We start from the raw sequence: 13,564 nt of genomic DNA, 5'->3' as shown, positions 1-13,564 counted from the left end.
CGACAAAAAATGAAAACAGCGCCCGACCTGTTTTGAGAGCGCCCGACCATCACTAACTTTCACGTTTCAGTTATTCTAAATGAGTATTCTAAATGTATGGAAAGTTTCATATTAAAAAGATAAAAAGTACATATACCTTTGAGCATCTTAGACAAGCAGCAGATTTCTGACGAGTCCGACCATGTCCGGCAGAAAATGAAAACAGCGCCCGACCTGTTTTGAGAGCGCCCGACCATCACTAACTCAGTGTCCGTCGCGATATAACCTTCGTGGTTGAAAACGACGTTAAACACCAAATAAAGAAAAGTAAAGATCACTAACTTTCACTTTTCAGTTGGTGATAGTCAAATACACTAGAAAATAAAGGTTAATAGTTAGGGTGTGTTTAAAAGTATTCCAAGTATTCTCCAACTGGCAAGTTTTTTTTATCAAATAAATAAAAATGACCTTTACAAATAAATAATAGGTACATTTACATATGAGGCATCTTAGAGAAGCAGCGGATTTCTGATAAATCCGGCCATGTCCGGCAGAACATGAAAACAGCGCCCGACCTGTTTCGTGAGCGCCCGACCATCACTAACTTTTGCTTTTCTGGTATTTTGAATGAGTATTCTAACTGTATGACACGTTTTATATCAACTAGATAATAGGTACATTTACATATGAGGCATCTTAGAAAAGCAGCAGATTTCTGACGAGTCCGACCATGTCCGGCAGAAAATGAAAACAGCGCCCGACCTGTTTTGAGAGCGCCCGACCATCACTAACTCAATTTCCGTCGCGATAAGCTTCGTGGTTGAAAACGACGTTAAACACCAAATAAAGAAAAGTAAAGATCACTAACTTTCACTTTTCAGTTATTCTAAATGAGTATTCTAAATGTATGGAAAGTTTCATATTAAAAAGATAAAAAGTACATATACCTTTGAGGCATCTTAGAAAGGCAGCGGATTTCTGACGAATCCGACCATGTCCGGCAGAAAATTAAAACAGCGCCCGACCTGTTTTGAGGGCGCCCGACCATCACTAACTTTCAGTTTTCAGTTATTCTAAATGAGTATTCTAAATGTATGGAAAGTTTCATATTAAAAAGATAAAAAGTACATATACCTTTAAGGCATCTTAGACAAGCTGCGGATTTCTGACAAATCAGACCATGTCCGGCAGAACATGAAAACAGCGCCCGACCTGTTTCGGGAGCGCCGACCATCACTAACTTTTACTTTTCTGATATTTTTAATGAGAAATCTAACTGTATGCCAAGTTTTATATCAAATAAATAATAGGCACCTTCACATATGAGGCATCTTAGACAAGCAGCGGATTTCTGACAAATCAGACCATGTCCGGCAGAACATGAAAACAGCGCCCGACCTGTTTCGGGAGCGCCCGACCTCTAATTAAGGGACTCAAGAGACAGGTTCAAGAGACCGGTGTTTCAACGTAGCCTCTTCTTATTTTAACAAAATGTTTAATTTAATCTGCCTACTTTAATAAATAATCCAAGTCGCTAATGCATCTTGAACACACGGCCAGTACCGTGAAACTGGCCTTGACACGGAACGATCCAAGGGGGGGCAATCTCAGTCATCTGAAAGAGGGAAATCCAAACGCAATCCGCCTTGTTCGATTTTATGGGCTTGGACGATAGAGAAAAATAAGAAAAGCAAAAGCTGGAGTCCAGTCTGGACGAAACTGCTATCAAGAACGCAGAATTGATTTTTTCTGAGTTTTTTTTTAGCCGTAAGCTCCATGTTTATCGGAGCAGGAAACTCTTCCAGAGTGAGGCCCCTTTGTTGGTTTCACTGCGGCCGCATTGTGAACAGCAGTTATGAGAAATTCGAAATGAGAAATGGCGCTTACGGCTAAAAAAAAAAAAAATAAACTCAGAAAAAATCAATTCTGCGTTCTTGATAGCAGTTTCGTCCAGACTGGACTCCAGCTTTTGCTTTTCTTATTTTTCTCTATCGTCCAAGCCCATAAAATCGAACAAGGCGGATTGCGTTTGGATTTTCCTCTTTCAGATGACTGAGATTGCCCCCCTTGGATCGTTGTGTCAAGGCCAGTTACACGGTACTGGCCGTGTGTTCAAGATGGTCCCTAATGTGGCTTTGACATGCCTTGTCAAAACGGTCCCCAGCCCGTACAAACACAGAGGGGGGATTCGGAAAGTACGCACACACGCACGCACACACACACACACACACACACACACACACACACACACACACACACACGCATACACACACACACACTGACACACACACAAACACACACACACACACACACACACACACACACACACGCTAGCTCTTTCAAAAATGCATCATAACTCCCTTTATTTTGATTGTTATGGCTTAGAACTTGGTACAACGCGAGGAACTACTGTAAGAGTACTAGAACATCAAACATATTTCCTGTATATGCTTTAGTGTGAGGTCGCGCAGACCCAATTAATCAGTTAGTTAATTTGATCTCATTTAATTTTATTTTTGCAAACAGAAATAGGTACTGCAACATGCTATATTTGCAAGTTACCATTGGTGTCATCGTTGTCGCCGAGGTCTTCGTCTAAGTAGTATTATTTGATGTCTGCACGAAATTCGGATTTTCCTATTATATATTCGTCCCGCTTTTGGTAATAAGATTAGAATTTTCAAGGGAAACAACTATGTCATTTAGTTCATCGGTCCTCGAAAGAGTTATTCCTCTTGCACACAATTTTGAAATGACGCTCGAGTGTGTGTGTGTTTGTTTGTTTGTTTGTTTAACGCCCAGCCGACCACGAAGGGCCATATCAGGGCGGTGCTGCTTTGACATATAACGTGCGCCACACACAAGACAGAAGTCGCACCACAGGCTTCTTGTCTCACCCAGTCACATTATTCTGACACCTGACCAACCAGTCACCTAGCACTAACCCCATAATGCCAGACGCCAGGCGGAGCAGCCACTAGATTGCCAATTTTAAAGTCTTAGGTATGACCCGGCCGGGGTTCGAACCCACGGCACGACCTCCCGATCACGGGGCGGACGCCTTACCACTAGGCCAACCGTGCTGGTGTGTGTGTGTGTGTGTGTGTGTGTGTGTGTGTGTGTGTGTGTGTGTGTGTGTGTGTGTGTGTGTGTGTGTGTGTGTGTGTGTGTGTTTGTGTGTCTGAAACACTGATCACTGAAAAATGCATGTTGTTGATTTGACTCAGTACCCATATTCATGCCAACAACCCTTATTTTATATGCATTTTTCAAATAATTTATATTTAGCGAGCTACTGCTTATTTGCCACAGGATTATGGTTTGTAATGTACTATGTATATTCTTTTTTGTATGCGCTAACCACCTTCATCTTTTATATGTACCTACCGTTCTTTCCTCCCACCTCCACCCTCCCCCCTCTTCCTCCTGCTAGCTTTTTACATTTAGTCAAGTTTGGTGTTCTCATGTCTACATGTAGGAGTCGTTTCATGGCGAATAAGTGCAGTTTTTCTATTTCCGTACCTTTTTGGAAAGCCCAAATCTCAGCACCAGATTGCACAATCGGTTGAACTTGAGAATCGAACAATTTCGTAAACAAATTTCGTTTTGTAAGAACTACTAACTTGTGCAACACACGAAGTATACCAAACACTTCCCGTTTACCCCTACTCACCAAATCTTGACAGGAAACATTAAAACTGAGTCTCGTGGAAAAAAATATTCCTAAATACTTATAAGCGTTAACAACAACAACTCTATCTGCACCATAATTCCATTGTTCACAACTAGCTAAATATCCTCCTTTACGGAAAACAATAATATTAGTTTTGTTCATGTTAACTTTCAACTCCAATCGAGAAGCTGCATTGTACAAATTATTCAGCTGTCTTTGCAAGCCAACAACAGTTGTGGAGAGCAATACAATGTCATCAGCAAAAAGCAATATGAAAAATTCAACAAAATCAAATGAGAGACGGAGAGAGAGAGAGAGAGAGAGAGAGAGAGAGAGAGAGAGAGAGAGAGAGAGAGAGAGAGAGAGAGAGAGAGCGAGAGAGAGATTGGGGGGGGGGGGGGGGAGCGAGAGTGATAGAGAGAGAGAGAGAGAGAGGGAGAGGCAGAGAGACTGAGACAGAGACAGACAGACAGATAAACGGAAGAGGAAGGCTGGCTGTATTCTGAGTCAAATCTTTATTCATAAACTTGAGCAATGAAAACCACATCAAAGAGTTTTGATGGTATCTGTTACCTTAAATGAAGACGTCAATCTGCATACGATTTTGTAGTTAGAATGTTGTTGCTGTTGCTTTTGTTGTTTTTCAAAACCTTTACCATTTCTTCGATATTTCTGAAATGAACACACACAAAAATACATTTCGAAAAATTACATGGCTCAGTCGACACTAGTGAAAATTGTTCTGGCAAGACAATCAGAAAAAGGAAAAGATATTGATTAAAATCCATTTTTGGCTCACGTAAGTGTAGCCTATTCGATCGTAACTTTGTCTGTCTGTGCGTGCGTGTGTGTGTGCGTGTGTGTGTGTGTGTTTGTGCGTGTGTATGTCTGTGGTAGAAACTCTAACATTTGAAGACGTCACATTACATTGACGTCACATTATGCCGTAAGAGGGTTAGACGTCACGCGAAGGAAGTACTGAAAGTCTCGGTCATTATTATTTTGAGCGGGCCGAGACTCTGTTGGCAGTCGTGTCCCTGTAAGTAGGCTACATGCAGACAGACAGATCTAGATCTAGTGTCTCGCTTTCTTGCACAGTTTCACCTATGCTCTTTCTGTGTGTGTGTGTGTGTGTGTGTGTGTGTGTGTGTGTGTGTGTGTGTGTGTGTGTGTGTGTGTGTGTGTGTGTGTGTGTGTGTGTGTGTGTGTGTCTGGCCTCAGAAGAAGTGTTCATATATGTCGTTCAGTCTGGATTGATAAGTCTTTCAGAAAGTTTAGTTCTGCTCGAGAGACGGCGATCGTCGTCATCTTCCACAACAACAATGTTTAGCAATGAAATGTTTGATTATTGAAACCAACAACACCAACACCAACAATAAAACCACCAACAACAACACCAACACCAACAACAACACCACCAACAACACCACAAACAACACCACAAACAACACCACAAACAACACCACCAACAACACCACCAACACCATCAACACCAACACCACCAACAACACCACCAACAACACCAACACCACCACCAACACCACCAAAAACACAACACCAACAACACCACCACCACTAACAACACCACCAACAACACCACCAACAACACCACCAACAACACCACCACCACCAACAAGAACAACAACAACACCACAAACAACACCACAAACAACACCACAAACAACACCAACAACACCACCACCACTAACAATACCACCAACAACACCACCAACAACACCACAAACAACACCACCACCACCACCACCACCACCAACAAGAACAACAACAACACCACAAACAACACCAACACCAACAACAACATCACAAACATCACCAACAACAACACCACAAACAACACCAACAACACCAACACCAACAACACCACCACCACCACCAACACCACAAACAACACCAACAACACCAACACCAATAACAACAACAACAACAACAACAACACCACAAACAACACCAACAACACCAACAACAACTACTGCTGATGAAAATATACCAAATGAACGTTTATATTTCCACCACACTCACAAAAATCATCACAATAACAAAATCATTGTTCAGGAGGGTAAACTCATTTCGGAGTAGCATGAATATAATTGATCACCGATTACATATATCCGTTTAGCAAACATTGTCAATGCTGAAGGATCTTCATTAAAATGTTCATCATGTAACGTGCTTGTAAAACTGTACATAAATTATTATACGAGTTTGCCATTTTTTTTAGTCCGGATAACTTTGAAAACTTGTGAAACCTGGCACAAAAAGAACAGAAAAACAGTGTGAGTGACTTCATGAACACACATTTGACAAAAATTGGGAAATAATACATTCATTCAAATATTGTTTTCAGTAACAGGCATCATCAGCGGGTATTGTACAAGCTAAACATTTCTTTTAAGAAGTAACAGCAACAACTGACCACCAAAATAACATGTGTTTGCGTGCGTGTGTGTGTGTGTGTGTGTGTGTGTGTGTGTGTGTGTGTGTGTGTGTGTGGGTGGATGTGCGTGTGTGTGTGTGTGTGTGTGTGTGTGTGTGTGTGTGGGGGAGGGGGGCGTGCGTGTGTGCGTGCGTATGCGTGGGTACCAGCATGTTTGAGTTTCGGTTTTGACACCTCCTTGGTCATTTTCTCTTCTTCAGATTCCCGACATGTTTTCCTTAACTTGACAAGAAACTAAGAATACCTCACACAAAAAACATTGACATCTTTAACTGGGGATTAAAAATCTAAATGTTTACACAAATTGAGTGAACATCCTCGATCAGCAAAACTCCTCTGTATCATAAAACAAGTCGCGTAAGGCGAAATAACAACATTATTTTAGTCAAACTGTCGAACTGACAGAATGAAACTGAATGCACTGCTTTTTTCACCAAGACCACACACTCGTAGTTTCGTCAGTTCACCGCTTGTGGCAAAGGCAGTGAAATCGACAAGCCATGCAGAATAGTGCGGTAGTGGTCGCGCTGAGCAGGTAAACACGCTTTTCTGTATGTCTATTCTTTTTAGCTTACTGAGTTTGTTTTTAATCCAAACATATCATATCTATATGTTTTTGGAATCAGGGACCGACAAGGAATAAGATGAAATTGTTTTTAAATCGATTTCGGAAAATTAATTTTAAGCATAATTTTCATATTTTTAATTTTCAGAGCTTGTTTGTAATCCAAATATAACATATGTATATGTTTTTGGAATCAGAAAAGGACAAAGAATAAAATGAAATTAGTTTTGGATCGTTTAGAATTTTTTTTTTTTTAATTACAAGTTTCCGAGTTTTAATGACCAAACTCATTCATAAGTTTTTAAGCCACCAAGCTGAAATGCAATACCAAAGTCCGGCCTTCGTCGAAGATTGCTTTGCCAAAATTTCAATCAATCTGATTGAAAAATGGGGGTGTGACAGTGCCGCCTCAACTTTTACAAAAAGCCGGATATGACGTCATCAAAGGTATTTATCGAAAACATGAAAAAAAACATCCGGGGATATCATTCCCAGGAACTCTCATGTCAAAGTTCATAAAGATCGGTCCAGTAGTTTGGTCTGAAACGCTCTACACACACACACACGCACAGACAGACAGACAGACAGACAGACAGACAGACAGACAGACAGACAGACGGACACACACACACACACGCACAAACACACACACACACACATACACCACGACCCTCGTCTCGATTCCCCCTTTATGTTAAAACATTTAGTCTAAACTTGACTAAATATAAAAACTGTCCGTTCATATCAATTCGTCATGGTGCTCCATTGGTTCATACCCCAAAAGTCCAACAATTAAAATCAAAAACAAATTGAAACAAGAAACAACTGGTCAGATGAATTAAAGGCCCTGTGCCCTATTGGTCAGAAAATAGCGGTTGGTAGGTTTAGAATCACAGACAAAGATATTTGTTCTGTACACTGTGTCCAACGAACGACAAAGCACGTGTTACACAGTCTTTTATATAGTATATGTACACTCGCAAAGCAATCGTTTCACAGTACACTAGCTGTCTCAAATCAGAATTTCTAGTCTTCATAAGAAAAGAGAAATTTGTCACAAATTGCGTGCATTTGCACAGAGAAACTTGTACAGTGGAAACCACCCCCCCCCCCCTCCTTTAAGACCGCCCCCCCCCCCCCCCTCAATGTAAGACCTCTTCCCTTCTAAGACCTGACTTTTTCAGACTTTCTGTTCATAACGTCTGTAAATGTACCTCCATTTAAAAAACTCCCTGTCTTTAAGACCTGATTTTCTCAGATTTTTACGGTCTTAATAGGGGGGTTCCACTGCACTTTTCTTTTTTTTTATCATTTTTTTTATCCATTCCTGTCTTCTCTTTGAAACCAATAAGATGTCTTTTCAGTCACTGGAATCACAAAACAATTTGTGAAGTTCTAATTGAATCACGCCGCATGTACGTGCTTTGCAGACTTAACTTAAGATTCAAGGAGTGATGGCATGGAAGTATCAAGGCCGGTACTCACTCGACAGTGTTTGTAAAGAACGCAATGCAAATCATCGCACCTGATTCTCTGTTGACTTCACATTGAAAATCAAGTAAACAATAGTCATAAGGGTAACTGTTGTGTACAGTCACTTAATTAAGAGTGTACAGGATTAAGAAACACACGGACAAAAAGTTGTTCTGTACTTTCAAAATCAAAAAGAAACAAACAACAACTAGTGAGATGAAAGGTACTGTGCCCTATTGCTCAGAAATTATATATGAAGTCTTATATCTTATATCGCGCGCGTATCTCCAGACTCGGACTCAAGGCGCAGGGATCTATTTATGCCGTGTGAGATGGAATTTTTTACACAATACATCACGCATTCACATCGACGAGCAGATCGCAGTCATTTCGGCGCATATCCTACTATGCACGGCCTATTATTCCAAGTCACACGGGTATTTTGGTGGACATTTTTTTTTATCTATGCCTATACAATTTTGCCAGGAAAGACCCTTTTGTCAATCGTGGGATCTTTAACGTGCACACCCCAATGTAGTGTACACGAAGGGACCTCGGTTTTTCGTCTCATCCGAAAGACTAGCACTTGAACCCACCACCTAGGTTAGGAAAGGGGGGAGAAAATTGCTAACGCCCTGACCCTGGGTCGAACTCCTCGCTTCCGATACAATACAAAGGAACAGGTCTGTTTCTGAAACTCGTACAGAAGAACATGTCTGTGTTTGAAACTCGTTCAAAGGAACAAGTCTGTTTTTAAAACTCGTGGAAACGAAACTAGTATTTCTCTGAAACTCGTGAAAAGGAACAGGTCTGTTTCTGGAACTCGTGAAAAGGAACAGGTCTGTCTCTCATCTTCTTTTCTTCTTCTCGATCGCTAGTCTGTCTCTGAAACTCGTGAAAAGGAACAGGTCTGTCTCTGAAACTCGTGAAAAGGAACAGGTCTGTCTCTGAAACTCGGCCACAGAAACAGGAATGTCTCTGAAACTCGTACAACAAAACCAGGTCTGTCTTTGAAACTCGTGAAAAGAAACAGGTCTGTTCTGAAACTCCCACAAATTAACTGGTCTGTGTCTGAATCTCGTCCGACAAAACAATGTGCTCCAGTCATTTGTGAACTTGCCGGTCAACAGATCTTTGCAGTAACATACAACAGTATTTGAGACCTCCTCAAAATCGCTGAGACAGCACAAAAGGACTTTCTCTCCTCGCTCAGAAACTCTGAATGATGCAGCGATAGAACGGGGACCAAAGACACAATTTTGCAGTACCGCAAAGTGAAGGACCAGTTGTCCAGTACCACCAAGTCGCGGTTTTGCAGTGCGGTGTAGTAAAGTCTCGATCAGTTTTGAAGTACCAGCGAGTGCAGTCTCGATTTCGCAGTGCCACAATATATCAGCATTCGGTTTTGCAGTATCACAAAGTAATGTCTCATTTTCCAGTGCCACGATGAAAAGTATCAGTTTTCCAGTATCACAAGGTAATATAAGTTCTCTGTACAGCAAGCAGTACCACCAAGAAAAGTCTCGGTTTTGCAGTACCAAACAGTGTAAACACCGCTTTGCAGTACCCTAAATGAAATCGGGATAGAAGTACGAGAAAGTGAATGAAAGTTTCGGTTTTTCAGTACCACAAAGTGAAGTCTTAGTGTTTCAGTACTACAAGATATAAGCACTCGGTTTTGCAGTACCACAAAGTAAAATCTCGGTTTTTCAGTACTACAATATATAAACATTCGGTTTTGCAGTACCACACGTCGAACATACTGAAGGCGACTGGTACTGCAGTGGTTACCTGCCCACTGCGGGATCCCCGGAAATGAGAGGGCAGACAAGCTCGCCAAACTCGGAGCACAGGGAGACCAAACAGACAACCCTGTCATCTTCATGGAGAAGAAAACCCTCACCAAGGCAGTGTTTAGGCCCCAGAAACGGAAGGATGATTATCATCTTCTCACGCGACATGAACAAGTCGTGCTGATGCGATTCGCACTGGGCATAATCGCCTAAATGCACACATGTCCCAAAAGATGAAGCTGGTCCCCTCCCCTACGTGCAGCTGTGGACTAGAGGACCAGACTGAACACATCCTCCAGCGATGCACCATCCTTGAGAGTCTGAGAAAAACCGTGTGGCCAACTGCAGTCTCCCTCCACTGCAAGCTGTACGGAGGAAAGGAAGACCTGGAGAAGACGGCATCATTCGTCTCGCTGTCCGGGCTGACAATATAACTAGTGTGATCGACAAGAAGAAGAAGAAGAAGCAGTACCACAAAGTAAAGTCTTGGTTTTTCAGTACTACAAGTTTGCAGTACCACAAAGTAAAATCTCGGTTTTCAGCACTAAAAAGTAAAGTTTTAATTTTGCATTGATACCTGTGATGAAATGACACCCTTGTGACCAGCCAAAGGTGTGTCTACGTTGCAGGCGGTATTTCATGACAGATTTATTGTAGTCAAGATAATAGACGAAGGGGCATCAACAGGTGTCCTTTGCTGGGAGGTGTCCTCTCATCGGAGGGGCTTCACATCGTAGGTACCACTGTACCACAAACCAATGTCTCAGTTTTTCAATGCAACAAAGTAAAGTCTCCGCTTTGCAATAACAGCGAGTAATGCCCTGCAATAACACAAAGTAAAATCTTGGGTTTGCAGTACCACAAACAACGCAAGTCTCGGCTTCGTGAAGTCTCGCAGCAGCGTTATTTGGCTCACGAAGCAACAGGTTTGTAGCCGACGTGAACTGGAACCGGTTTGCCCGGGGGGTAGATGACTCTGCCGTTGCTGTACATGTACTTCATCTTGCCAATGTAGAAGTTATTCCCATTCGTCTTCAGGCTGCTCAGTTGCTCAAACTGAAAGAGAAAAGAACGTCGTGGTTAGTGTTCATACTGTTCGTAATGGGCAGGCGGTCGTTATCAAGAGGTGGTCGCCAGGGAAGGTTCGACTGGACATACTCGTCTTTTCCATCAATTATGGAATATAATAACTGTCTTAGTGTCATATTTCCTCGCACTAAATAATGTTATGTTTGTTATTTGTGTTGTATACCTTGATTATGAAATGTATTGTTGTCGTAGGATTTTGATTGTACAGCGCTTTGAGCAGGGTTAAACCCTGGATACACGCACTATAGAAATATTATGCATCATCATTATTATTATTATTATTATTATTATTATTATTATTATTATTATTATTATTATTATTATTATTATGTATCAGACCTTTTCATTTTGGTAAATCAAATATTGTACATGTTTGTCTCCGACTTTCACCATCGTCCACTGAGTAAAACACAGTTACGTTACGTCACGATGCAACACAACACCTCACACAAAATGATATCATGACACGTGTCATCTCACTACCAAAACTGATTAACCCACCCGGACGTAAAACTTCAAGTACGTCATCACCTGACGTCACACCATTTCACATCCCATCACACCACACAACAAATACCGGGCATACCACTGACATCACGTCACACAGAAAACACACTGACACACGTCACACTGATAGCAAGTCACACCGACATGACGTCACGCTGAAAACATGTCACACTGAAAACACGCACGTCACACTGACAACACGTCACACTAATAGCAAGTCACACCGACATGACGTCACATCCAATGACGTCACACCCCATGACGTCACCACCGTCACTCTATACCTCATTGATGTCCTTCTCCAGCCTGGGGCTGGAGCCGCGGCTCTTCAGGGAGGAAAAGGAGAAGCTGGACGAGGAGTTGGTCTCCAGGCTCCTCCTCCTCCACACGGCCGTGGCCAGCCCGGTCATCAGACGCTGCTTGAAGAGGCGAGTGGTCAGCGTGTAGAGCAGGGGGTTGAGGGCCGAGTTGACCGGTAGGATGAAGACCACTAGCCACGCGTACAGGTCCCCGCTGATTTCCACTCCTGTGAAAGAGAAGGAAGAAATAGGGACTCGTGAATGCATATTTGTTGAGGGAAATCCTTCAGACTTCTCCTGAATGCATATTTGTTGAGGGAAATCATTCAGATTTCTCGTGAATGCGTTTCTGTTGAAGGAAATCATTCAGACTTCTCGTGAATGCGTATTTGTTGAGGGAAATCATTCAGACTTCTCGTGAATGCGTATTTGTTGAAGGAAAACATTCAGATTTCTCGTGAATGCGTATTTGTTGTGGGAAATCATTCTGACTTCTCGTGAATGCGTATTTCGGTTGAGGAAAATCATTCAGACTTCTCGTGAATGCGTATTTGTAGAAGGAAAACATTCAGATTTCTCGTGAATGCGTATTTGTAGAAGGAAAACATTCAGATTTCTCGTGAATGCGTATTTGTAGAAGGAAAACATTCAGATTTCTCGTGAATGCGTGTCTCTTGAAGGAAATCATTCAGATTTCTCGTGAATGCGTGTCTCTTGAAGGAAATCATTAAGATTTCTCGTGAATGCGTATCGGTTGAAGGAAAACAATGACATTTCTTGTTTTGCTCCTCCATTGCCAATGCGTGATGTTTTTCTTTTTCTGGCAGTTTCAAATATTGTCGATAAACCTCCGTTGTTTTGTCAAATTGGTCCTCAAATTAGTCACTTTTCAGTGTCTCTCGGAACTACCAAAATGGCTCTAAAAAGAATATCTTGTTATTTGATGGCAACATTGTAAAAGAATGCAGCTCTTAAAGCCTGTCTTTAACTGGGCGATGTATACTTGGCGAAACTGGCCGCACGAAGCTTTAGCACTGGGTATTTGGTAAAAAGACTTCGTGAAGTCGACTTCAAGCTCAATTAACAGCCGCCTTTAGGGTGGGCAATCCTACAGGCACAATTATATCAGCCAAATTTCGAATTTAAGACTGTTGTGTGTATCTGTCTCTCTGTCTGTCTGTTTTTCTGTCCGTCTGTCTGTCGATCTGTCTGTCTGTCTGTCTGTCTATGCATTTGTACATGTACGTCCGTATGTCTGCGCTTGAGTGTGTGTGTGTGTGTGTGTCAGTGTGTGTGTGTGTGTGTCAGTGTGTGTGTGTGTGTGTGTGTCTGCGCTTGAGTGTGTGTGTGTGTATCGGCGCTTGAGTGTGTGTGTGTGTGTGTGTCTGCGCTTGAGTGTGTGTGTGTGTGTATGTATGGGTGTGTGTGTGTGCGTGGGTGCGTGCGTGTGTACCCCCGTTTCCACAGGTTTGGTTGCCTAAATCACCATAACGCAACCATCCACACGTGGATGGCAACCTAAACTCTGGATGGCAACCATAAATGTGTGGATGGTCGCTTCATTTAACACCGTTAAATTGACTTTTTTGACGGAAAGAATGTCATAACAATGTTCAAAATGACATTCTTTCCGTCCTCTATAGGCGACGAAATAGGTCAAATTTTGTGCATTTTTTAGTGCAAAATTCTTCGATGCCGGAGCGAGTACTGCACCCAGTGCTGTTGTAGTGC

At 42.1% G+C, this 13,564-nt stretch overlaps 1 protein-coding gene across 1 annotated transcript in view; it reads right to left on the bottom strand.

Moving 5' to 3' along the window:
* Positions 1 to 7,818: 7,818 nt before the first annotated feature.
* LOC138962861 (relaxin receptor 1-like) overlaps positions 7,819 to 13,564 on the bottom strand; it is a gene marked incomplete at its 5' end in the record, with an annotated part of 27,513 nt that continues 21,767 nt past the window's right edge. The window contains 2 exon segments of the mRNA XM_070334827.1: positions 7,819 to 10,994; positions 11,819 to 12,060. Of these exon segments, the coding sequence (XP_070190928.1) occupies positions 10,851 to 10,994; positions 11,819 to 12,060 (386 nt within the window).

Source organism: Littorina saxatilis, linkage group LG3 (assembly GCF_037325665.1).
Source record: "Littorina saxatilis isolate snail1 linkage group LG3, US_GU_Lsax_2.0, whole genome shotgun sequence".
Taxonomy (NCBI): Eukaryota; Metazoa; Mollusca; class Gastropoda; order Littorinimorpha; family Littorinidae; genus Littorina; species Littorina saxatilis.
This window is presented reverse-complemented; position numbering and strand designations above follow the sequence as displayed.